Source organism: Bos indicus, chromosome 18, assembly GCF_029378745.1.
Source record: "Bos indicus isolate NIAB-ARS_2022 breed Sahiwal x Tharparkar chromosome 18, NIAB-ARS_B.indTharparkar_mat_pri_1.0, whole genome shotgun sequence".
Lineage (NCBI taxonomy): Eukaryota > Metazoa > Chordata > Mammalia > Artiodactyla > Bovidae > Bos > Bos indicus.
In genome coordinates this window covers 11284712-11310617 of record NC_091777.1, presented here as the reverse complement: position 1 = coordinate 11310617, position 25906 = coordinate 11284712, and the positions used below count along the sequence as shown (strand labels likewise).

The following is a 25906-nucleotide window of genomic DNA, read 5'->3' as shown; positions in this document are numbered from 1 at the left end:
CAAGGTCAGGAAAACCAGGAGCATTCTGGACATCGACCCTGAGGCTCGGGCCCTGCTGGAAGCCAGTGGGCGGGGCCGCCACAGCGAAGGGCTCCGGGAGGTCCCCGATGAGCCGTGATGACGTGATGACGGCTGGCGCGGGCCACCCTGGAGCCGGAACGCAGCCTGCCGACCCTCCCGTGTCCCGTGGAGGCCTGACTTTGGTCCAGAGTGTGTGGGTCACGTCCCAGCGGTCCCGGCGGTGCCCAGTCCGCACAGAGTATAGTTCCTCTGTTGCCATATGTCCGTCGGTGGGGGTGTCTCCCCCTGGAATCCTGAGCATACAGCTAGCAACCTGATCCTTAGACTTGGCTCGTCCCTAGGGATGAAATCCAAAGAGGACGCTGAGATGTTGAGACTGGCTGGAACTGCCATCTTTGGGGACTGGAGTTCTTGCAGTGGTGAAGGGGGAAGTTTCCACTCGCTGGGGTTCACTGGGCCTCTGCTCAGGCCCCCCAGTTAAGAGCCTTGAGGCTCTGTTTCTTCTTGTCAAGGGCAGAGGTGCTCAGCTGGGAATTCCTGTGCTTTGGGGAGTAGCTTCCTCTGATACGGAATTTCTATATTTCTAAAAAAAAAAAAAGTGTTAGCAGAGTACTAATGGGGGAAATAGCAGGAGATTTTGAAGGTGACGGTGACCTGGGTCTTCAGTAAGGTTGGATGTCGGCCTTTCTCAGCTGTTTTAGGTGGGCCTGTGCTCGGAGCGCATGGGAAACCAGGAGGTGAGCAGAGCAGCAGAGTGGCGGTCCTGCTTCTGATGTAAATGTGGGCACACTCAGGCCGAGAGTCATGCTGATACACGTGTGGCCTGTCGCAGGAGCTGGGGGCGAGCAACTTGACAGGACCGGCCTGGCTCCTGGCCTTCCAGCATCACCCCATGCTGCCCCCCAGGGGATGGTGTGTACCTCGGCCTTGTGGACTTGCCGTAAACAATGACCTTGCCATGCTAGCGGAGATGTGGGTGGGCTGGGCCCCGTCCAGTCCAGCCCCGTCCCTCGGGGGTGGCTCATTGAACCTGACCCACTGAGACTCGAGCTCAGGGGTGTTGCAGGCTCGGCCCTAAGACACCTGCCTCTGTCTTCCCCTGCTCCATGCTGTCCTGCAGATCTGACAATAAATGCTGCCTTATTCTCGAGTCAGCCCCGATTATAAGCCACAGCGAAGCGAGCTGTGTGCACTTGTGGGCTTTGCGTTTTCTACAGGAGGCTCATGAGACCTGCTGCTGAGCCCCAAGCAGAAGGCCTTGCAAACAGGCCTTCACAAGGAAACGCACGCTCGCGACAGTGACACGCATGCTCCGTCCTGATTGACTTTCCTTATAAAACGGCCAGTTTTAACAGCTTCTCAGGTGCATTCTGTGGCTTCCTGACTGATGGGAAGCAGACACAGGATGTTAGGATCCTCAGATATCCTCACCATAATCTGAAGAATTAGGCCCCGAGTCTTCAGTCTGTTACAGATCTTTTATAAAAATGCAGTGGAATAATACCTCGCTAATATTAAAAGGTCCATTCAATACCATTTACTGTCTGTGGCTGTCAGAGAGGCTGGAGGTGTCCGGGCCTGTATTTTCCTGCTTTGTGCCTCTTCTCACAAGAGTGCAGTTCATGCCCAGGGGCCTGATGGTTTCCCAGGACAGCTCAGCTATAGGACAGGAGCAGGTGCCCGGCCCAGGCGCTTGGTAACCCGGGCGATGTGCCCTTGTGGAGGGCACGTGGGCGTGGGGCAGCCGTGGGACCACGTGAGCTGAGGGCCTGAGCGCACTGACCGGTGACCGGAGGAACCACGCCCCTCCTGGGCCTGGGAAACCCGCAGTGCTAGTTTTAACACATGAGGAATTTGTTCTTTGATAAGAGGGGATAAAAGCTCCGGTTCTAAGGGAGGCAGTCTCCCTCCCTTATCAGGAGACAGATCAGGGTCCCTGAAGGTGCTGGAAGGAAGGGCTGAAAAGTGCTCTGTGTTAAGTTTTTAACACATGGCTTTTAAACAACTTTTCAAAGCATGGCTGTTGTTAACTTTTTCCCCACCAGTTATTTTTCGGAAAATTTTTTCTTTCTATTGAAGGAAGGATGCTTTAAATTCTCTGCTGCTGCTAAGTCGCTTCAGGCGTTTCCGACTCTGTGCGATCCCATAGACGGTAGCCCGCCAGGCTCCGCCGTCCCTGGGATCCTCCAGGCAAGAACACTGGAGTGGGTTGCCGTTTCCTCCTCCAATGCACGAAAGTGAAAAGTGAAAGTGAAGTCGCTCAGTCTTGTCCGACTCTGTGGGACCCCATAGACGGCAGCCCACCAGGCTCCGCCGTCCCAGGGATCCTCCAGGCAAGAACACTGGAGCGGGTTGCCGTTTCCTCCTCCAGGGCTTAAATTCTCTAGTGCTTTACACTTTTCAAAAAGTCTCACACGTGATTTTGTAACCCCAATTTTTCCCCACCCCCTGTATTGCCCCTCCCCACTGGTAACCCCTAGTTTGTTCTCTGTATTTGTGAGCCTGCGGCTTTTTTGTTTGATTCGGTAGTTTGTTTCTTAGATTTCACGTATAAGCGATTCCAGACCGTATCCATCTTTGTCTGACTTCACACTGCCCTCCAGGTCCGTCCGTGTTGCTGCAAATGGCAGAACCTCATGGGTTTTTAAGGGCTGAGTGTATTCCATGACACACACACATCACATCTTCTTTATCCATTCATCTGTTGATGGACCCACTGTACTTTTTGATTAAAAGATTAGCTCATGCATACATGGCAAAAGAGGTCAAAATGCAAAAGAGTGTGACCTGAATGCCAAGTCTAACCCCTGTGCCCCTCTAGCCTTTTCTTCCCTAGAGGTAAAGTGTTACACACCCTGGTCTGTCCCTCACCTTTTTTGGGGTAGAAATGCCTCTGTATCTCCCCCTTTGTTCTCCCCACCTGTGTGACGTCCCGTGAGATGGATGCCCCATTCTTTGTGGCTCTCAACCACCCCCGGCTTGGGAATGGTCTGTCTGTAACTGTTCGCCACTGGAGGGAACATAGTTTATGCTCGTCTTTCTGTGGTTCTGTCTGGAGGATGCACCTTTCAAAGACACGTTACTGGATCAAAAGGTACATGCTTTTTTATCTAGATATTAACAAACAACACACCTCTTTCAAGCTCAGTTTATACTTTTGAGACCTGGAGTGCCCATGGCCGTGTTTTCACCAACTATTAAAATTTAGTTTATGTGTACCTGCTGCTCAAAAACCGTTTTCTTCTACTACTGTTGTGCTTTCTAGTCCTCCTCCTAAATCTTTGCTCCATCCAAAATGTATTTCCTTTTTTAAAATTTTTTATTCTCTTTAACATTTTTTTTTTACTTTATATTGAACTATAATTGATTTAGAGTGTTGTTAGTTTTAGACATACAGCAAAGTGATTCAGTTTTATGATAAAAAGATGTAAAAGCTATTTCTGTTACTACCTTTTTTTTTCCCTTTCAAATGCTTGATTCTGTCTGATCTTTGGTAGCACTTTGACTACATCTGAAATATTTGATAGGGGACTTTCCTGGCCGTCCAGTGGTTAAAACTCCATGGTTCCCCTGAAGGAACATAGGTGTGACCCTGGTTGGGGCAGTAAGGTCCACATGCCAGGAGACGCAGCCAGAATGCTACCATCATGATGGTATTTTCACAATGGCACTAAAGGCTGATGCACGTAGGCAGAACCGACACCGGCTGATGCTGCTGCTTCCTCCCGAAGAACAGGAACACCCAGGTTTGCTGTGTACATTTGTCATCGCTGGCTGTGAGTGGGCTCGCCCCCACCCCCGCAAACCGATGACTGAACACTGGGAGGCTCTCAACCTAGTTTTGTACCCAGTTACCTTGCTGCATTCTTTTATCCAGTGGTTCTCGACCTTGAGCCCACGTCAGAATCACCTACAGTCCCCTCTACCTTTTTTTTTTAACAGAATAGTCAAAATATTATTTTTTCTTAAAAAGACATGTTTATGTAGATAGTAAAATGTCTGGAAGGTGTATAAATATATACCAAGATCTTAATGCGTTACTTCTTCACGATGGAATGAAGTGACAGTTGTCTTCTCTGCGTGTGCGCTTAGTCGCTCAGTTGAGCCCAACTCTCGTGTGACTAATTGGACTGTAGCCTGCAAGGCTCCTCTGTCCGTGGAATTCTCCCAGGCAAGAATACTGGAGTGGGTTGCCCTTTCCTTCTCCAGGGGATCTTCCCGACCCAGGGATGAAATTCGAGTCTCCTGCACTGCAGGCGGATCCTTCACCCGCCGAGCCGTCGGGGATATATCTTCTCTATAATAGGAAATATTATATATCTCCAGAAACCATACTGCCTTTCCTCCTGCCCCCACACCCCAACCCTGCTGCCTGGAGAACTGTCCCTCGTTCCTTTGTACCACTTGATAGAATTCTAGGCATACAGTTAGACACAAACACAATCAATTTTATTGTTATCATTTTATCAGTTATAATTTCTAAGTCACCAAGAGTTAAGGTACTGTAATGAAGTGACTTGGCCAGGATCACACAACTAATTAAGGGGTGTGTGTGTGTGTGTGTGTGTGTGTGTGTGTGTGTTGTGTGTTAGTCGCTCAGTTGTGTCCGACTCTGTGACCCCATGGACTCCTCTGTCCATAGGGTTAATCAGAGTGAAATCTAGGGTTCATACTCCTAGTCTTCTTTCTTTTGAAAAAACTTTCATTTACATTTAAACACTTTTATAATAAAAAGAGGGAATATAATTCACCCCCAGAGTTTAGTAGTTCTGGGTAGGGATCTGAGAGTTGACATCGCTAATAAATTCCCAAGTGATGCTGCCATGGCTGGTGTGGGGAACCGTACATTGAGAACCACTGCTGGTCACTGCTTCTGATTATCCATGAATTCTCTGCAGGCCTGCAGCTATTAGGATCTTTTTTTTTTTTTTTTTTGTCTGAAAAAAATATTTTGCCTTAATTTTCAAAGGATTGTTTTTGCTTTTTTTTTTAAAGATATTTTGACATTTTCCCCCAGCACTGTAAAGCATCTTTCTATTATGTCTTGGCTGTGTGACTTCTCTTTTTTCCCTCCAGCTTTCCTGAGATATAACTGACATACAAGACTGTCCAGTTTAAAGTGCACACTGTGCTGATTGCACCTAGTAGGACGGCATACCTGGAAATAAGGATAATTTCCCTTCCTTTCTGATTTCTAGACCTTTCTTTTTTTCTCTTGGTATTAGAGAATTCTTTCTGAATTTTATTAATAATGATACACCCTTCTCTTTCTTGACTTGAAGTGATGTCAGGTGACCTCAGCCTGCAGCGGCTTGAAGCAGGGTTACGGTTCCCAGCCAGCGATGGAGGTCAGGCTGCGGCAGTGAGAGTGGAAGCCTAGCCCCCACACCAGTGGTCAGGGACAGGGCAGTGCCAACTGCTGCCCAAGCCTCTGGCCTGCCCTGGAGACGTCGGTCTCACCAGCCCCAACAACCAGGTGAGCTAATTAATTACTTAACACAAATGTCCTTCTCTCTTTCTCTGCTCTCCTGTGGTTTGATTTCTCTGGAAAACCCTGAGGGAGGGGGAGGTTACAGCTGTGGCCGCATTGCATGGCAGGTGGAGTTCTGTTTCTGGTTCCCTGTGGTCGGTTCTGCCTGGCCACAGATCTCCCTGCCATCTTTCAGCTGCAGGGGTGGACGTGTGTTGAGAGCAGTCTTGGGGCCTCGCCTGGCGTTCCAGTGGTTGGGACTCCACACTTCCACTGCAGGGGGCATGGGTTCCATCGCTCTGAGGGAACTAAGATCCCGTGTGCCGCACAGTGTGGCCAAAAAAAGAAAACCCACCACCAACAAAACCAGTCTTGGGGCTCAGGCTGTGGGAAGTCCTGGTTCTGGGGGGAGAGGCCATGCCCTGCTCAGCTTCAGAAGCCCAGGCCCTCTTTGCTGAGGCCGCTCAGGCCGTGACCGGCTCTCGCCACGTGCTCCGGGGTCACGAACACGAGGCTGTGAGTTCCCCACTTGGCCACTTATAGGTAAGCGCAGATTAAAGCCAACAGAATGATCATCGGGCCCCTGGCGTCACCCTTAAAGACAGCCAGAGCCTCCATTTTGTGGGTGAGGAGACGGGCAGAGTGACCAGAAGCCCAGACCCTGCCCCTGCTCCTCCGTCCCCACCCCCCACCCCTTGTCCCCTCCTACCAGGGGCTGCGCGGTACCAAGCTATGGCACAAATACAGAGCCAGACGCGGTTCATAAAAATCACCATCATTTAATAAATAGTGCCGGCTCCTCATGGATCGTCCCAGGGCCCGGCAGCACGGAGCGGCGGATGCACACAGGGACCGAGGACTCGGGGCTGGGCCTGCACGCCCCACCGGCTCCCCAGGAACAGCCAGGTGAGCGGACCCGACACTGGCGTGTCCTCAGGCACGTCTCGGAAGGGACGGGGCAGGCGGAGGGCCACAGTCATATGAAAATAGAGATTTAGGGACCTTCCCACGGGTCAGGGTCCACTATGCGTCTTCCTGGGGGGTCTGGGCTTTCTGGGCTCTGCAGCAGAACTTTTCACACAGCTTGAAGAGCTCTGACAAGATGAACACAGACGAGGCCAATCCGGTTAAAAGCAATAAATCTACCAACAGACAAAAAGAGAAAAAGGTCAGAGAGTGCACGGCATACCCTCTGGTCCCTAGCCCCTCGATGCCCAGCACTGGCACAATGCCCGGCGTGGCCACGGAGCTCTGTCCTCTAGTTTTGGGCAGTTGCAGACAGAGGTGAGGGGCCAGGACCCAGGAGCTGAGGGCCAGACTGTCCATGCCCACCGAGGGGGCAGAGATCTCTCCAACCCGGGATGCAGAACACTGCAGAGCCAGCTCCACCAGGACCTACTGGTCTGTGCAGGCGGCTCTGATCTGGGCTTCCCTGGTGGCTCAGCGGTAAAGAATCTGCCTGCAGTGCAGGAGATGTGGGCCGGGAAGATCCCCTGGAAAAGGAAATGGCAACCCACTCCCATATTCCTGCCTGGAAAAATCCCATGGACAGAGGAGCCTGGAGGGCTACAGTCCATGGGTTGCAAAGAGTTGGGCACGACTGAGTGACTAAACAACAGAGCCGGGCAGCAGGCCTGCCAACTTCGGCTGTGAAGAGAGCCCTCCTGGGGCAGACGCCCCAGGCCGTGGCTCCCAGTCCAGCCCCACCCCGACTCATCCAGGTGGCCTGGCCCCCGAGCCTCTGCGTGGCTCCCTGTTGTCGAGGATTCGTGACAGCCGTGGTGCCTGGCACAGACCTCGCACTTCTTTAGACGAGGTAAGCTGATGGAATTCCCAGTGGATGGAAACAGCTGTAAAAACATTGTTTTTTTCTTTTGTCTGCACTCCCAGTGACCCTGCTTTTTAGATTTCGGGGAAGAAAAAGCTGAGAGTCCCCAGGTATTTAGCATCCTTGTCTCCACCACCTCAGACACAACCAATGGTTTTATGGTCCTCAGATCCTGGGCAGGGCCGGCAGTCTCACCAGCCCCCTTGCCCACGGGGGTCTGAGGTCCCCAGTGGAAGGCTGGGCCGGTGGTCACCCCGGAGCCCTCCCCGCACAGGCTCTGCTCACTGCCGCTCCCCAGGCCTCTTCCTCCCTCTCTGTTCCCGCCCGTCAGTGTTTCAGGCATAGGAGGCCCAGTCACCCTGCACAGCTTTCACGGAAAGACGGTGGGGCTGCCAGAAGCCTGGGGAGGACGCAGGGGAGCACGCCTGGGGCTCCGCCCGGGGCAGGTGTGCTTGGGACCTGGAGGGCCGCAGTCTCTACGTGTGGCCTTCTCAGCAGGAACTGCCGGCCGGCACAGTCCGATCTCCAGGTAAGCAGGGTCCCTGTCACACAGGCCCCATTACAGCCCCCAGCAGGCTGACACACTCCTAGGCCCAGGCAGCACGTCAGAGGCTGAGCCAGCATAGACCGTGGTCCATCCGGCTGCCCCGGGGCCTCCTGTCCCGGGATGGGGAGGGGTGTGGCCCGGGTGTTGTGACCCCTCTGCCCTCCCCTGACTCCCAGCAGGGGCTCCAGCCCGAGTCTCGCGCTTTCTCCACGCCTGCGTGGCGTCCCCCCCATCCTGCCCGGTGCTCATGTTCAGGCACGAGCCCAGTCCCCTGGGGACAGGATGGCCCCTCGAGGGGACTTCACGCCCCGGGCAGGCAGTGAGGACAGCCCCCATGAGCCCTCAGACTCACCCAGCGCCCCCAGGCTCTCTGTCTGGAAGACCCTCTGCAGGGGCGGCGTGTAAATGACAGCCAGCTGTCCCAGGATGGAGCCGAGCACAGAGTAGAGGAACGTGCGGTTCCGGAGGAAGCCGATCTCGAAGATCAGCTTGGTCTGTGGGGGAGAAGGGCATAGTCAGCGCACGAGAGCCGCTGGAGCACTGGGGCCGGGAGGCTGCGATCCCGTCCTGCCGGGGGCTCACCTGGGAGCGGCAGGTCAAGGCGTTGAAGAGGTCGAAGAACACGAAGCAGGTGAAGGCCATGGTTGTGGTGCGCGGGGTGCTTGCCCTGTCCTCGGGCATCTGGAACACGAGTGCGCGGGGTGAGGAGGTGTGAGGGAGACGGGGGACCCCGCTCTCGGGACCACTGTGTTAGAACCTGCGCCTGGCTGAGCGCCTGGGCTGGACAAAGGTGGGGCCTCTCCACCTTCCTGAGCTCAGGATGCAGGAAGGAGGCAATCTGCACCTCTTGGGGTGGGATGGGGGCACGCTCGAGAAAAGCTGAGAAGTGGGGGTGATCCAGCGTCCCGGCCAGCCCCTCTCCTGCACCCAGGGTGCCTGCCTCACACGCCTGCCCGATTCTCTACCTAGGTCACTGGCGCTCTCAGCACAGGGGTGCCTGAACCTGCGGGGCCACAGAAAGGTGACCCGTGGAAAGACCCCCCTGCCTACAGAGGAGAAAAGACAGTCTCTTCAGACTGGATGGCTATAGGCAAGAGAGTGAAATCAGAACATTCTCTAACACCACACACAGAGATAAACTCAAAATGGATTAAAGATGTAAATGTAAGACTGGATACTGTAAAAATCCGAGAGGAGAACAGGAAAAACACTTGACATAAACCACAGCAACACTTTCTCTGATGCTCCTCAATGGAAGTAACAACGGAAATAAACACGTGGGGCCTCAGTAAACTTGCTTCAGAGTGCGAAATGTAACACAGCAGGGGCTTTTGTGAGTTTGACATCCCGGAAGGAAGGGCCCGCACCTGGAAGCTTTGGCAGCTGCTGGCCCAGGCCTCCCAGGGCTGGCTGACCCTCAGGCCCAGCAGACCTTGGTCCAAAAGGTAAGTCTGTTGCTTCGTAAAGCCATTTTAGTGTCCTTGACCGACCTCATTCCTGCTGAGATGCAAGAGGCGTCGTTGCCTGGATGAATAGAGGGTTGCTTTCCAGCCCTGAGACCCTGAGTCAAAGAGCTTGAATTTTTTCCCATGTGTTTTTAATTGGAGGGTAATTGCTAAACTGTTGATTTCTGCCGTACAGCGCCGTGAATCGGCCGTGAGTAGGCACATGCCGCCTCCCTCCTGCACCACCATCCTACCCGTCTAGATCGTCACAGAGCTGAGCTCCCTGAGCTACGCCGCAGCGTCCCACTACATGTCTGTCTGACACCGGTAAAGTGGATGTTTTAGTGCTGCTTCCAAGAGCTGGATTCTCACGGAACATTTCTCTGAGGACTTTTCCAGTTGTCCTGGATATTTCTATGCAATGAGGAGTGTCCAGTTTTCAAGTCTCCACAGCTACTTCTGGGGACTTGGCCCTATCTCTGGGATTTGAATGGGACTCATGGCCCATCTTCCTGTCTTAGAAGCTTACAGTGATCTCTGCTCCCCTTGGGGACTCCTCTCTTGCCTTACAGTTTGCCGCTTAGAGTGGAGGCTCAGCAGGCAGGGTGACGGTGCTGCCAGTTCTTTCTGGACCTCTGGCAAAAGGGAGTGAGTGGGAAGACCACCGCTCCCCACCAAGGCTGGGTGTTCTTGGTGCGTGCTGCCCACAGCCCTCCACTGTGCTCGGAACCCTTTGCCAGTGCACTAATCTCTTTGGAGATAGTACAATGTCTGAATTAATTACTAACATTTAAAATATTTCCTTTCTTAACTCCCCCATTTGCTTTGCTCGCAGCCTAGTATGTTCCTTCATTTGGCAGAATTCTGCAACGTCACCCACCACTGAGATTGCTCGGTCCCTGATGTATTGCTATTGATTTGTTTCTGGCGGTAGCTTCACCTAAAATGTGTGTAACAAGCAGGCATTTTATGATAAAGCTGTTGTGTTGTGCACGCTCTGTGTGGAATGCAGGGAAAGATCCAGATTCCGCGTGACAGTGCCAAAAAATATAAGTAGCCATTGTTCAAATCACAGCAGGGCTATTTCTCTTTCGTGGCCTTTTAGACTTTTGTTGCCCTAAAATTTCATTTTATTGGAAGCCCGCATTTTCCACCTGGTATTTCTTGACAGGATTTTTTTTTTTCTACTTTAGTTTCTAAAATTCTGTATTTCAAGAAAGAAAACAATTTTGCACAGCAAAGGAAGTCATCAGCAGATGAAAAGACAACCCTCAGAATGGGAGAAAATATTTTCAACTGAAGCAACCAATAACAGATCTGTCTCCAAAATATACAAAAAACCCAATAAAAAAATGGATAGAAGAACCAAATAGACATTTTCCCAAAGACAACGTACAGATAGATGGCCAAGAGGCACATGAAAATATGCTCAACATTGCTAATTATTAGAGAAATGTAAATCAAAACTACAATCAGATACTACCTCCCACCAGTCAGAATGCCCATCATCAAGAAGTCTGTACACACCGGAGAAGGTATGGAGGAGGGCAGCCCTCTTACACTGTGGATGGGAATGTAAATTAGTGCAGCCACTATGGAGAACAGTATGGAAGTTCCTTAAAAAACTAAAAATAGAATTACCTGAAGATCCAGCAGTCCCATTCCTGGGCATATATCTGGAGAAAATCACAATTTGAAAAGATACATGTACCCTGATGTTCGTATCAGCAGAGGAATGGATAAAGAAGGTGTGGTGTGTATGTGCATATATGTTATATATAATGGACTATTACTCAGCCATAAAGAATGAAATAATGCCATTGACAGCAACATGGATGGACCTAGAGATGACCATCCTAAGTCGGACAGAGAAAGACAAATATGATGTTGCTGGGTGTGGAATCTAAAAAAAAATTATTCAAATGAACTCATTAACGAAACAGACTTGCAGACTTCAAAAACAAACTTAATGGTTACCAAAGGGGAAATGTGGAGGGATAAATTGGGACTTTGGGATGAATTTATATATAAGGACTTACTGTATACAGCACGGGAACTCTACTCAATATCCTATAATAAACTATAAGGTAAAAAAAAAAATCTGAAAAAGGATGAATGAATGTATGTATGACTGAACCACTCTGCTGTACACCTGAGGCTAACACAACTGATGAATCAGCTGTACTCCAAGATAAAAGTTTTTAAAAAAGGTAAGGTCTCCCAAATAGCCACCTCCTGGGACTAAAACAGGAGTTTCTCTCAGAGCTGAGGTTGTTTCCCAGGGGTAACAGCAAGCCAGAGAGGCACCGGGTCCCCTTCTTTCTCTGCCACCTCCGCCCACACCCCATGGAGCCTGAGCCCCGGGGGCGGGGCCTGACCGCCGTGCCTAACTGAGCCCGCGAGGACGCCCTCACCTCCTTCCAGAAGATGAAGAGGGTCCCGCTGATGATGGTGGTGGCCGAGAGGAGGATCCGCAGGACAAGGGCTCGGCTCAGGATCTGGTCCTTGACGTTCCGCGGCGGCTGCCGGAGTGTGTCCTTGTCCACCGGCTCCACACCCAGGCTGCTCGGGACAAAACCGGACGCTTTGAAATAAACCACTGAAGAGACGTGCAAAGGTCGAATGCACAAGGTCATGGTGAAGTGACGCGCCAGGGTCCACGTCGAAGGCCTGGATGGGCGTGTGCAGCGCCTCCAGGTCGTCTTGATCCTCTGCCCCCTCCCTCATTGCCCAGCTCCCCTCCGTTCCTTCCTGGGTACCCCTCATGGCCTGGACCCCGTGGACAGCCCTGCAGGTCCTCCACCTGCGGGGCCATAGAAAAGCCCGCCCTCGGCCGACCTAAGGATCCTGAACAGCGCCTGGCCACCCCATCACCTGGGCCTGGAGGTGATGGGCCTCCCCATCTGGGGCCTGGCCTCGTCCCAGTTGGCCTGGAGAAATGGGATCTGCCTTCAGCCTGCCTTCAGCCAACTCTGAAATAGGATCAGCCAGCAGGGCGGTGTGGGGACACCAAGGAGGTAGCACGCTGGGGGAGACCCCTCCTAGGCAGATACGCTGGGGTCCATCTGTGCTCGCACCCCGTTCCCAGGAAGAGCATGGAGAAGAGGGAAGCCTCTGGCCATGGGGAGAATGAAGCTGTCACTGGCGATGATTAGATCAGTAATAGTAACACTTCAGTGGCCCCACCTACCCTGTGCTCAGACACAGAGAAGCCCCTCGCATGCTCACGCAGGCCTCCCCACCTCCAGAGCCCATCCTGCCTCCTGTGTCACTCTGCTGGCCTCACATCCCCTTCTCACTCATCCAGCCACTAATTCCCTAAGTGCCTGCTGTGTGCCGAGCACCACTGCAGAGCCGAGGACCCTGCAGGGAACAAAGCCTTCCCCCACAAAGCTGACATCCTACAGAGGAGATGGATTATGATCAGATAAACAATGAAATAGTTTCCCCTCTAGGCAAAAATAAAGCAGGGTAAAGTGGCTGGGAGGGAGGAGGCTGCTGCTAGGGTAATCAGGGAGGACTTCTTGGAGGCAGTGACCAGAATGCAGATAGCCCAGGGAGAGCCTTTGAGGCAGAGAGTTTGCCACCGCCCGGCCAGCCCACCAGATGCCTCCTCCCGTGCTCGGTGTGTACCCCTTGTCGTGTGCCCCCGGCACGTCCCCGCCAGCCCACTGCCTCACCTCTGCGCCGGCGGCCCGTCCATGATGATGTTGATCCACAGGATCTGCATGGCGTTGAGGGGGTTGGGCAGGTTGCACACGGTGGACAGCGTGATGAGGCTCAAGGCCGAGATGCTCCTGCAGGGCACACACACAGCAGGTCACCAGCTGCTCCCAGACCCGGCCACTAGGGGGCGCCGGCCTGGACTTACGTGCTCAGCTGAAAGCGGACAAAGTTCTTGATGTTATGAAAAATCCCCTTGCCTTCCTCCACTGCGTTCCTGCAAGAGAGGAGAAAGCGTTTACTGACAAAGACGGCAGGGTGGGAAGGGTCAGCCAGCTCCGTCGGTTGCTAAAGGAAGCGATGGTCTCCTTGCTGGCATTCTCAGGAATGGTAGAGGAGGGGGATGTCCTCATAGGTGTCACCAGCCCCTGGGGACGGGTCCCCGAGCCACGATCACCCTTCTGTCTGAAGATTGCACACAGATCATTCTCTCATCCAAGCCCTGGGACCCCAGCCCTCACCCAGGACTCCCAAAGTGCCTCCTGCCCCTTGGCGATTCACCCAAGAGAACGGGCCCCTGACCCTGCTTTCTGTAGGGTGGGCCTGGGGACGCCATGTACATCCACCGCAGCAGAGCAGCGGGCCGCCACCCCAGGTGTTTCTGTGACTAAGAAACCACCCGAAGGGGGGCTTACATGATGGCCGAGAACTCGTCGTCCACCAGGATCATGTTGGCGGCCTCCTTGCTGACATCCGTCCCCGTCTGCCCCATGGCGATGCCGATGTCCGCCGACTTCAGGGCGACTGCGTCGTTCACCCCATCCCCGGTCATGGCCACAATCGCCCCTGTCTCCTGCAGAGCCTTCACAAAGAGGAGCCCGGAGAGGAGGGGGCTGCAGCCTGAGCACCTGCCTTCCAGACCCTTCTCTGCCATCGCCCCTCATCTCCCTCCACATCAGGCGAGCCATGACCCTCTCGGCCTCAGCTTTTCCATCTGCAAAGTGGGATCACAGCCCCTCCTTTTCAGGGCTGTGGTGAGCCCTAAACTAAGACCACAGAGGGGACAGTGCCTGTGTCATCTGTCACCATGACAACAAAAACTGGCCACCTGCTTCTACAAGGATGAAGTAACCAGCCACTGCAGCCGCTGACCTTCCACACACCCCAAAAGCAGCTCAGGGTCTAGATGAGGAGTGAGGGAGAAACCCACAGAACAGGCTAGCTATTTTCAGGAGCAGATGTTACAAGCCTCGATTCTTACATCCTTTCATATCCAGAAAAGCACTAAAAAGTCATCAACAGAGACATCAGCTCCTCGTGACTAGCACCAAGCCTCCGCTATAACGTGTGCTGTCAGCACGGCACCAGAGTTGCATGTCTGGTGTCACAGAGTCCCTCCATCTGTCCTCCCCGCTCTGGGGCGGTTCCTCAGCGCTACCCGAGGTGCTATCTCTGGGCTATCATCCTCATTCTGCCTCAAGTAAAACTCACAACTCCCATGGTGTGCTTGATTTTTTTCAGTTGACAACCATTAACAAAGAATAATCAGTTTGTCCCCATGTGAATCCATGTCATGCCCAACAGGTATTAATATTTTCTTTGAAGAATGACTGGTACAGAGATTCACTCTGTAGAACTAAAAAACCCCCAAGTAACACAGAAGAGAAAAACACAAGCATTAAAGAGCAACTTTTCAAAGCATCCGTGTATAGGAAAAGCACACGTCTGCAGGAGCCTCTCACTCCAGCCCTCTTGTTTTTGAAGCACCGTCACACCAGTTCTTCCTGGGCACTGCTGTGGGCCAGGCAGCTGTAAAGGCTTCACGGGCTGGCTTCATTTCACCCTCTTCTCTCCTGCCTTGTGAATTAGCTGGTATTGCTCACATTCTCCCCAGTTTACAGATGAGGAAACTAAGGCCTGGAGTTAATACACCAAATTAATACACCAAGAAGCACCCGACTAACCAAGGCTGGCCTCTGCATTCCTCCCTTTCCACCACCCAGTTCCCACTCCCTGCCTTTGGTGGACGCAGCACAGGGCCTCCCCAGTTCTCCTCTCCCCAGAGGCCGGGGCAGCTGCCCTGGGGCCCCCAATGGGCCACCCGTGAGCAGAGCCGCCACCCGCCCCCCACCTACCTCGAGCTGTGCCCCGAGGGACCAGAAGAGGCGCATGACTGACCTTGATGATTTTGAGTTTGTGCTTTGGGCTGGTCCTGTAGAAGACGGACACCTGGAGCCGGAGCCGGAGAGGACAGAGCATCAGTGCTGAGGACCGGGCAGCCCCGCCCTGCCCCCGCCGGCGAGCCCCGGGGGGGACCCCACCTTCCCGATGTGCTCGGCCAGCTCTCCCTGCTCGGCGCTTTCCACCTCTTCCCCGGACATGGCGCTCAGCTTCCCATTGCACAGACCGACGTTCCTTCCTGGGACGGGAAGGGGATGGTCCCTTCTGAGGGCCTGAGCCTGTGGTCCCTGCCCTCACCCCTCACTGCGCCTGCCTGACATCTGGCCCTTCCTTGGCCCCTGGGAGAAACAAGAACAAAACCACCACCGCTCCAGTTGGAGAGCTATGCTGCTATGCTGTGCGTGCCCGCAGTCGTGTCTGACTCTGCGGCCCCGTGGACTGCAGCCCGCCAGGCTCCTCTGCTCCAGTTGGAGAGCTATGCTGTATGCTGTGCGTGCCCGCAGTCGTGTCTGACTCTGCGGCCCCGTGGACTGCAGCCCGCCAGGCTCCTCTGCTCCAGTTGGAGAGCTATGCTGCTATGCTGTGCGTGCCCGCAGTCGTGTCTGACTCTGCGGCCCCGTGGACTGCAGCCCGCCAGGCTCCTCTGCTCCAGTTGGAGAGCTATGCTGTATGCTGTGCGTGCCCTCAGTCGTGTCTGACTCTGCGGCCCCGTGGACTGCAGCCCGCCAGGCTCCTCTGTGCATGGGATTCTCCAGGCGGGAATACTGGAGCGGGTTGCCACTCCCTTCTCCAGGCGGTCTTCCTGACCCAGGGATTGAACCTGCGTCTCTTGCGTCTCCCGCACTGCAGGCTGATTCTTTACCCCTGGCCCCACCTGCTACGGTATGTGACCTTAATTCCATCCACAGAACAAACTGGCAACAAAGGCCTGATGATCCCCACTTTAGAGATGAGGCAACTGAGAGGGAGGTGGTTTTCTCAAGGTCACAGGGCAGGTAAGTGCTAAGACTGGACCTGCCATGGTTCTTTCTGTCTGATTCCAGAGTCTGAGATCTTCCCCCAGTGCCAAGCTGCCTCAAGACAAGAGGGGGAAGAAGACCAAGGTGCGACACCCCTCCCAACAGTAATAAACGCAGTAGGAGGAGGAGGGGGGAGCTGGTCCTCTGCCGAGGAAGAGCCTGAGGGTCAGAGTGGCTCACTGGTTTGCTCAGGGCACATGGCTAGTGGCACAAGGCAGACTGGGCCTGTGGAGATGAGGTGTGATCGTGGGTGGACGGACAGCCCGAGCACACAGAAGCTTCTCAGTGCGCTTGAGGTCCTTCCCTCTTTGGGAGAACCTGCTGACGTTTGAGAGACAAACACCCACTCGGGCGGTGGGATGTGGGTCCTTGAGCCTCAGAAATCTCTCCCTAGCACGTGGAAGGCAGGCGTGAGCTCTGCTGACCAGGTCCCTCGAGGAATAAGCGCTGGTGGTGGCCCGTGCCCTCCACCCTTCCCTGGGTACCTATCGCCAAGGCCGTCTCCAGAGCATCCCCCGTTATCATCTTCACGGACAAGCCCGACTCCGAGAGAACCTGGACTGCTTCCTTCACGCCAGCCCTGGGAGGGTCGATGATTCCGATGAGACCCAGAAACGTCAGCTTCCCCAGCTCGGGCCCGGAGGCCAGGGCCAGCACTGTGGACAGAGCAGGAAGGTTTGGAAAACTTTCGTCCCCAGTCGGCCCGGCCCCCACCGCATCCGCGAGGGGCTGGGCCCTAAGTTCCTGGACCACAGTGGGAAGGGAAGGTATTCTCAGTGGTCCTCAGGCCCACGCAGGGCAGCAGCTTTTGACAGCTCACCCACGATGGGGAGCAGGGCCAGTGACAACACGTCCCATGAGAAACGGGACCCTGTCCACCGGCAGTGGTGTCCCACCCAAGGGAAGCGGCCAGGAGAACGTCTGTGGGCTGGCACACGGGATGTTTCGACAGCCCTGTCTCTAATTGCTCTGCCCTTCTCGGTCACTGCCAGCAGACTTGGGGTGGCAGCTACCAAGTCACGAAAAGTGTGCGGGAGGAACACAGGTGAGAGGACCATGTTTCAGCAGCACAGAAGCCAGGCCCAGCTCGGGACGATGTTCTGAGGAGGGTGCTGTGAGAACTGACCTTACTGTGTCACCTTACTGATACTGGAGGGAGGCTGTGGCCAAGAAGTTTCAGCTGTGACCCCTCAGTCATCAAACTGTGCTGGAGATGCAGGGGGTGCGTACCAGTGATGCTGGGGACATGTACCAGTGATGCTGGGGACATGTACCAGTGATGCAGGGAGCGTGTGCCAGAGATGCAGGGGGTGTGTGCTGGAGATGCAGGGGACGTGTACCAGTGATGCTGGGGATGTGTACCAGTGATGTAGGGAATGTGTGCCAGAGATGCAGAGGGTATGTGCCAATGATGCTGGGGGAGTGTGCTGGAGATGCAGGGGGTGTGTGCTGCAGATGCAGGGGGCGTGTACCGGTAATGCTGGGGACATGTACCAGTGATGCTGGGGGCATGTGCCAGAGATGCAGGGGGCGTGTACCAGTGATGCTGGGAACATGTACCAGTGATGCTGGGGGCATGTGCCAGGGATGCAGGGGGTATGTACCAGTGATGCTGGGGGCGTGTGCCGGGGATGCTGGGAGCGTGTGCTGGAGATGCAGGGGGCGTGTACCAGTGATGCAGGGGGCGTGTACCAGTGATGCAGGGGGTGTGTACCAGTGGTGCTGGGGACAGGTACCAGTGATGCAGGGAGCGTGTGCCAGGGATGCAGGGGGCGTGTACCAGTGATGCTAGGGATGGATGCTGTGGATGTGTACCAGTGATGCTGGGGGCGTGTGCCAGAGATGCAGGGGGTGTGTGCCGGTGATGCTGGGGACGTGTACCAGTGATGCTGGGGACGTGTACCAGTGATGCTGGGGGCGTGTACCAGTGATGCTGGGGACGTGTACCAGTGATGCTGGGGACGTGTACCAGTGATGTTGGGGGCGTGTACCAGAGATGCAGGGGGCGTGTGCCGGAGATGCTGGGGGTGTGTGTCAGTGATTTGGGTGCCATGCCTCCCTTCCTACCTGCCCTGCTAACCTCTGTCCCAGAGATCTGCCACATCCTCACCTTCAACACTTGTCAGTGAGCTACTAGCAATTTATAATTCCTGCCCCCTGCAAAGAAAAACTAAGGCAATTGAAACCAATATAGCAAGCCAAAGCTGCTCAGTTTCCCCTGAGGGAGTACACATGTTCCAGAGTGTTTTTAGACACTTTCTCTGATAACAGACAGGCTGGCACATGACAGCAGGGAGTCTTACTTAATGTTCAGCCCATCAGGGAAGGTGTCGGCTCTGTGCAGCAAGCTGGAAATGGCCAAGAAATGAAATGTCTGTTCATTTACAAGAACCGTGGCTTTTCCTGAAAGCAGGCCTTGAGGAAGATGACCAATTAGGAAAATCAACGTTTCTGGGGCGGCCTGTTCACATGTCTTAGAAAACTCAGGACCTCTCCTCGCACACACGAGGTACATCTGGGTTAACGGGTGTCATCTGGCAGCTAGGATGTGGAGGGCATCCTATGTTTCATCTGCCCAGGAGGGTCCACCCTGGCTTTGCCCCCATCAGCGCTCTACCTGACGCCCCTCTGATCATGATCGTGTTGACCAGGGAACATGCGTTATGACCCTTGAGAAGTCAGCATCCTGTGCGGACTCAGCGTAGGGCTGGGAACACAGCCACTGACCTCGCAGGCCCAGGGATCCCATCTTCTTCTCCTCCTGCTGGCAGAAGGCTCGCTGCTGGGGCGTCAGCGGCAGGGGGATGCCCCCGTGGTTGTACATGGCGCAGTAACGAATCACCTCCTCAAAGGCCCCCTTCATGAAGTACATATCTTCCCGCTCCTTGGAAAATACAGAGGGAAAAACATTGGCAGTCACTGCCTGCTTCAGCTCCTGGTGACCATCACCTCGTCCACACGGAGGTGTTCACGGTGGAGTCATTGATCTGTTTCAGTTAACGATGATGGTCTGGGATAAATGACCCCACCGGGAAGAGAAGTTACAGGAAGTCCATGTGATGGAACCACACGCAGCCCAGAGAGGGCTGATCTGTGACCCGGACACCCGCCCCCTGCATCAGGGCCCCTGGTCAGTTGTTGCTCAGAGCATCCACATGTTTCATGAACTGGTCATATCCCAGCTTTTACATGTGTGACTGACTCCTAGGTGTCCAGTTCAGGGAGACTTCCAAGCGAGGGAGGCACCATGAACTTGGCTTATGAGGATGAACCCAAATGAGCAGCTGACCCTTTTCTGGTGTATCTGTTAGGCTCTGTCTCCCCTAGACCGTAAGCTCCAGGCGGCCGGTGCCTTGTCAGTATGACCCCAGCCCTAGCACAGCGCCCACTTGCTCATGGTAGACAGTGAAGGCACTTGTATGCACTGACACGGAAAGCTGTCCCAGACATCATTTAAGGGAAAAGAACAGACTACACGCACTATACACAGCAGGACCTTCTTTAGAAACTACCACCCCACGTGTTGCTACCTGCACCTGCAGACTCTGGAAGGCTCGATCTCTGACTGCTGAGGGGCATAGTGGGGATGGGGGGTGGGCAGAGAGAGAAAAGGGGCAGGACTGTCAGAAGGGTCCACTTTTTAAGTCACATTTCTATCATTTTTTTTTCAATGAAAATATATTATTATTGCCTTAGGGGGAAAATAAGATTTGAAGGTATTACAACATTGAAAAAAGTCCAGAACGCCTCTTAAGTACCAGGAATCTGTATTATACTCGTCCACTCACGGCAAAGACCTAGGATAAGCTGGCCGAGCTGCCTGCCACCGTGAATGAGATGGAAAATCTCAGCATAGACAAGACATGGCAGGTTCCAGCAAGAGCAGAAAGTTTGGAGCAAAAGATGGAAGGCAATAAAAATCTTTTTAAAAGAGAAAGAAAATGTTTTGTTTTGTTTTTTTTCAGTAGAAGATCTGAAAAGCTACAGAAAATGTAAAAAAAGGGGGAGGGGGAAGATAGGGTGGGCTGTCTCACCCAGGGATAGCTGGTAAGAGCTTGGTACATATTCCCCTTGGTGGCTTAGAACATACATGTGCACACACACGTGAGGTCATCCGTCTATGGTGGGCACGAGGGGTGCGTCCCGGATCGTTCCCCCATTGCAACAGTTACATGAGCTCATACGTGTAAAGAACCCAGCATGCAGCAATGTGACAAAAGGAGCCCAAGTTAGCAACGGGCTCAGCGTCATCAGTAGGAGCCTGTAGTCACTCTGGTAGGAATTACTCAGTCACTGTACGGCAGGCCGCTGAGTCTCATACCTGAACTTGCATCAGAACCCCCAGCAAACACAGACGACTGGACTCCACCCCTGGAACATCTGATGCTGAGTCTGGGGTACAGCCTGAGAATCTGCATTTCAAACAAATTCCAAGGAGATGCTGCTGCTGGTCTGGGACCCCACTTTGAGGACCAGAGATTCAGAAGACAATCTCGAAAGTGGCCCCAAGATACTCAGAGCTTTCATCGCCATCAACTGTATTTTCACGTCTTCGGATGTCATAGAAGCAGCTGGGAACTTGAAACTCATCTCCTGACCTCTGCATTTTGCTTTGCTGGGGTGGGGGTGGGGGCTGGAAGGGGGCAGAGAGACAACCTCACCTCATTCTTGGAGCTGCACTGAACTGCCATCCACTTCTGCTCCGAACTGAACGGGATCTCTTTCTTTCGGATGTATGAATCTTTAGTATCGCCTAAGTCCATCTGGGATAATAAATGGGATGTTTTCAGTGAGTCATCCTAAACCAATCTCTATGCAAAGCTCTGTCCATTTAAATTATTCATTATTCAAACCACCTCGGGCAGATGAGAAATCCAAGCGTTTAGGTCACGGAGAAAGGCCATGGGGTTTCTGCCAGGAGGAATGTTTCAGACTTGAAGAGCTGGCAGAAGGAGCCCCTGGGAGTGGGTGCGGGCGGCCAGCCCTCGGGTCCCTGCCAGTGACGTTCAATTGATCTCTGATGCTTTCAGGTCAGTTCCTGGACAGGCCTGAGCCTCTACTTCCCCAGATGTAAACCAACCCTAATGCATCCCACTGCCCACTCAAGGCGTGAAAATGGGTCCTTAAGGGGTGAAAAAATCTAGTCCTTTTATGTATAAAGCACACACAAAAAAACGCATACAGTATAGGAACAGACATGTAGTACATCTGTGACATTAAATACCTGTACTCCTGCCTGTGTTAGTTGCTCAATCATGTCCGACTCTTTGTGACCCCATGGACTGTAGCCCGCCAGGCTCCTCTGTCCATGGGATTCTCCAGGCAAGAATACTAGAGTGGGTTGCCATGCTTCCTCCAGGGAACCTTCCTGACCCAGGGATCAAATCCAGGTCTCCCGCATTGCAGGCAGATTCTTTACTGTCTGAGCCACCAGGGAAGGGTGGTGGGAACCTCCCTGGTGGCTCAGTGGTTAGGCCTTCACCTTTCAAAGAAAGGGGTGTGGGTTCCATCCCTGACTGGGGAGCTAAGAACTCACGTACCTCGAGGCCAAAAAACCAAAACATAAAACCGAAAGCAATGTTGTAACAAATTCAATGAAGACTTTAAAAATGGCCCATATTTAAAAAAAAAAATCTCATGGAGGGAGTGATTAGGGGAAAAACACCTTAAAAGCCTCCTAAGAGGGTGCTTATTTAACTTATATGCAGAGCATATCATGAGAAATGCTGGGCTGGATGAAACATAAGCTGGGATCAATATTCCTGGGAGAGATATCAATAACCTCAGATATGCAGATAACACCACCCTTATGGCAGAAAGGGAAGAAGAGTTAAAGAGCCTCTTGATGAAAGTGAAAGAGCAAAGTGAAAAAGTTGGCTTAGCTCAACATTCAGGAAACTAAGATCATGGCATCTGGTCCTATCACTTGGTGGCAAATAGATGGGGAAACAATGGAAACAGTCAGAGACTTTATTTGGGCGGGCTATAAAATCACTGCAGATGGCGACTGCAGCCATGAAATTAAAAGACGCTTGCTCCTTGGGAGAAAAGTTATGACCAACCTAGACAGCATATTAAAAAGCAGACACGTTACTTTGCCAACAAAGGTCCATCTAGTCAAAGCTATGGTTTTTCCAGTAGTCACGTATGGATGTGAGAGTTGGACTATAAAGAAAGCTGAGCGCCGAAGATTTGATGCTTTTGGACTGTGGTGTTGGAGAAGACACTTGAGAGTCCCTTGGACTACAAGGAGATCCAACCAGTCCATTCTAAAGGAAATTAGTCCTGGATATTCATTGGAAGGACTGATGCTGAAGCTGAAACTCCAATATTTTGGCCACCTGATGCAAAGAACTGACATTTGAAAAGACCCTGATGCTGGGGAAGATTGAAGGTGGGAGGAGAAGGGGACAAAAGAGGATGAGATGGTTGGATGGCATCACCGACTCAATGGACAGGAGTTTGAGTAAACTCTGGGAGTTGGTGATGGACAGGGAGGCCTGGCATGCTGCAATCCATGGGGTTGCAAAGAGTTGGACGTGACTGAGCGACTGAACTGAAGAGGGTGTCATGGGTTACGTGTATCCCTAAAGACACATTGAAGGTCTAACTCCCCAGGGCCTGTGATGGGGTCTGATGTGGAAATAAGGTCTTTGCAGGTGTGACAATGTTAAGATGAGGTCATTGGGGGAGCTGATTCCGGTATGACTGGTGTCCTTTAAGGAAGAGGACCCGGCCACGTGAGGACCTGCCTCACTCAGACAGGACCTTGAATCCCGCTACTAATCCGGCTCCCAGTGAAAGAACTGCCCACGCGGACAGCACAGACCTCCTACCTTCATTGCCAGGGCCACCAAGGCGCCCTCTGTTGGCTGCCCCATCACGGTGTTTTTTCTGATGATGGCGTTGTTGGCAACACAGCCTGCCTGCAAAGCAGGGAGGGGTTTCTGAAGGTCATTTGTTAGTATTTGGAGCTGCACCCGTCGGGGTCCTGGGCGCGCTCAGGCATGTGAAAAGGTCCAGCCCTGAAGGCCTGACCAGTTTTTGGGGCTGGGGTGGGAGGGAGGGACGAATTTACTCTTCAAAATGTGCCAGAGTCCCACAGTGCAAAAGCCACACAGTAACACTGGGTTGACCAGAAAGTTCGTTCAGGTTTTTCCATCACATATGAATGTACTTTTCGGCCAACTCAATAATTTACTGACTCAGCAGAATGCTAGCTGTCACAAAGCCATCCTAAGGACTGAGAGTGGGAAGGCAGGCAGACTGGGGGTCACGCGTGTGAGGCCCCGCTGACGGGGACACAGCCTTCTAATCAGGGTGACGAAGGGTCTTGGGATCAGACTGTGGTGACCACCTCGCGAACACACTGTGACCCACTGAGCTGTACTCTCTGCAGTGGTGAATTCTGTGGCAGGTGATCTATTGCTCAATTTAAAATAATAACTGAAAAAGTAGAAACAGCTAAGAAAGGAACACGGGTGAATGCAGGGGTGTGCGGGGAGGGAGCAAGCAGCGGGAGCAGGGGCTCCCAGTCCTTCCCTGACCTCCCACCTCTCCATCTCTATCTGGGCCGTTTCCATAACCTGACCCCTGGGGTGTGGCCCAGTTGTCACCAAGAACCAGTCGGTCCAACTGCCGTCTCTATCTGCAGACAGAACCCATCAGCTCTGTTCAAGGCGCGTGTTTATCTCCACGGCGGCACTCTTGATGCTTACCTCCACTAACTTCCCCACCGAGACGTTGGAAAACTGCTTAATGACTTCCTTGGAGGGTAAAAGGCAGACAGTCCCACTGCCGTTGTAGCCAACTCCGCTGACCTGCAGGGCAAAGCCGCAGATAGGGGTGTCCCTGGGAGGCAAAGAGTCGCTTCCCTGGCTGGCACTATCTTTTTTCTGGGGGGAGGGTCTACCCTTGAGGACAGGGTCCCACCACGAGCAAGGCTTCAAGCATGACCGTGTCCCCTGCAGAACTAAGTATTCATCAGACACCCAGTGCACTTCAGTATTGCAACAGGGCGTCTTGCAGTCAGTAAAAACTATGGCTGTGAAGACCAAATAGTAGCATATAAGACTGCTTATGTTCTAGAATGGGGGTGGACAAGCTTGTTATAGAGCCAGACAGCAAATGTTTTAGCCTTTGAAGCCCATACAATCTGAGTCGCAGTCACTCAGTGGTTGGCGTGTGAAAGGAACCGTGGACAGTGTGCAAACCACCAGGTGTAGCGTCATGCCAGCCAGGGGGTGGCTGCCTTCCATCAGTCATGCTCTTGCTATTTGTATTAATGGCAAGGAAACTGTCCAATAACCCACATTTATGTCTTCCTTATTGTTTTCTGGAAGACTTTGTGCGCTTTCTCTGAGAAGATAAAGGTCTGGCAGGGCACTCCTTGGTCTCAAACCTTATGAATTCACATGGACTCACCTCGGCATGGAGCCCATCAGATGTTACGAGTTGGGTGACAGTCATTTCGTTGGCAGTCAGAGTCCCCGTCTTATCGGAACAGATGACGTTGCAGCAACCTGGACAGGAAGACGTCAGAGTTGATGGGAGACAGAAGTCGTCACCATCAACTCTCAGCCTTACGAAACACCCAGGTTGAATTATCATGGCACCAAGAAGCCCGTTCAGTCCAATTTGTAAGAACTCAACCAGCGGGAGCTCCTTACCTAAGGTCTCCACGATCGGCAGCTTCTTCACAATAACTCGCTTCCGGGCCATGCGCAGCACTCCCAGGACCAGCGTAACTGTGACGACGATGGGCAGGCCCTCGGGGATGGCGGCCACAGCCAGGCTGGATGGAAAAGGCCAGACAGGTCACCTTTAACACACACTTAATGTGATGTGAAGTCCAGCTGATGTTGATCACGTGTTTGCCCGGTGACGCTCACCTGTGGGTTCTCCACCTCTCTGTTCTATTCTCTGCTCCCAATCCCATGATCCACCTGCCTCCTTCTTCAGTGTCCACTGCTCTGAGCTTTTCCCCTGCAAAACCCTGTTCTCCTATCAGACATCCACACTTTAGTGTGAATTAGTCTGTCCAACATTTTGCCTGTTTAAGTACTTTTGCATTTAAATTGTTGCTCTTATGAAAGTTTTGGACCCTTGAAAGACATTTCCAGGATCACACAATAAGTGGACTTTTTGGGTTCAGAAAGTCCCTGGGTTATCTAATGGTTTAGACAGTTTCTGTGAGAAACCAGACAAGGACATGAAAACTGGGGGAGATGACGTAACACAGCGATGCCTTTGCCTAGCTTAGCAGGTTGTTTTGGTGTCTGTTCACTTCCCCCTCCCCACTCTTTCTGTACCACGTGACCCCACCCTCCACAGTTGATTGGATTAGAGGTGAACATGTGACTCAAGCTGAACCAATGAGCTCCTCCCTTGGGAATCTGCATTGGAAGCACAGAATCCCCTTCCTGTAGCAAGTGTTGTGTCTTGCCAGTGACCGCAGACCGATGGGGGAGGCTCTGGAGGGGGGGCAGACTGCAGAGCTGTGCAGTGAGCGTCACCACACCACACCCAAAGGGCTCACCCTTTGCACAGCAGAGGCCTGCAGGTAGTCAGTAAATATTTGCTGAACACACAGGAATGAGTGAATTCATGGCAAGTGCAAGAGCCCAGACACACCCTGGCCTCACACATACTGAGCGCTCTACACAGGTGGTCCATAACCAGAAAGCCCGGCTGCCGATGTCCATCCAGCCAAGCCACGCACGGCTGCAGTAT

At 53.1% G+C, this 25906-nt stretch overlaps 2 protein-coding genes across 7 annotated transcripts in view; one reads left to right on the top strand and one right to left on the bottom strand.

Moving 5' to 3' along the window:
• MEAK7 (MTOR associated protein, eak-7 homolog) overlaps positions 1-3239 on the top strand; it is a 63703-nt gene extending 60464 nt beyond the window's left edge. For all 3 annotated transcript variants that reach the window (XM_070770389.1, XM_019978928.2, XM_019978927.2), the window contains exon 8: positions 5-3239. In XM_070770389.1, coding sequence (XP_070626490.1) covers positions 5-118 — 114 coding nt within the window. In that variant the 3' untranslated portion in view covers positions 119-3239. The remainder of the gene's footprint in view (positions 1-4) is intronic.
• Positions 3240-6250: 3011 nt separating this feature from the next.
• ATP2C2 (ATPase secretory pathway Ca2+ transporting 2) overlaps positions 6251-25906 on the bottom strand; it is a 76972-nt gene continuing 57316 nt past the window's right edge. For 3 of the 4 annotated variants that reach the window (XM_019978924.2, XM_019978925.2, XM_070770387.1), the window contains exons 12-27: positions 24844-24968; positions 24599-24696; positions 23893-23994; positions 23011-23100; positions 20836-20937; positions 18902-19058; positions 16660-16830; positions 15296-15393; positions 15153-15203; positions 13670-13836; positions 13183-13251; positions 12992-13108; positions 11726-11873; positions 8449-8547; positions 8219-8360; positions 6251-6633 (exon numbers count right to left, since the gene is read on the bottom strand). In XM_019978924.2, coding sequence (XP_019834483.2) covers positions 6515-6633; positions 8219-8360; positions 8449-8547; positions 11726-11873; positions 12992-13108; positions 13183-13251; positions 13670-13836; positions 15153-15203; positions 15296-15393; positions 16660-16830; positions 18902-19058; positions 20836-20937; positions 23011-23100; positions 23893-23994; positions 24599-24696; positions 24844-24968 — 1855 coding nt within the window. In that variant the 3' untranslated portion in view covers positions 6251-6514. Of the gene's footprint in view, positions 6634-8218; positions 8361-8448; positions 8548-10922; positions 10988-11725; positions 11874-12991; positions 13109-13182; positions 13252-13669; positions 13837-15152; positions 15204-15295; positions 15394-16659; positions 16831-18901; positions 19059-20835; positions 20938-23010; positions 23101-23892; positions 23995-24598; positions 24697-24843; positions 24969-25906 lie in introns of those variants that run through there. The other variant, XM_070770388.1, reaches the window with a different exon arrangement.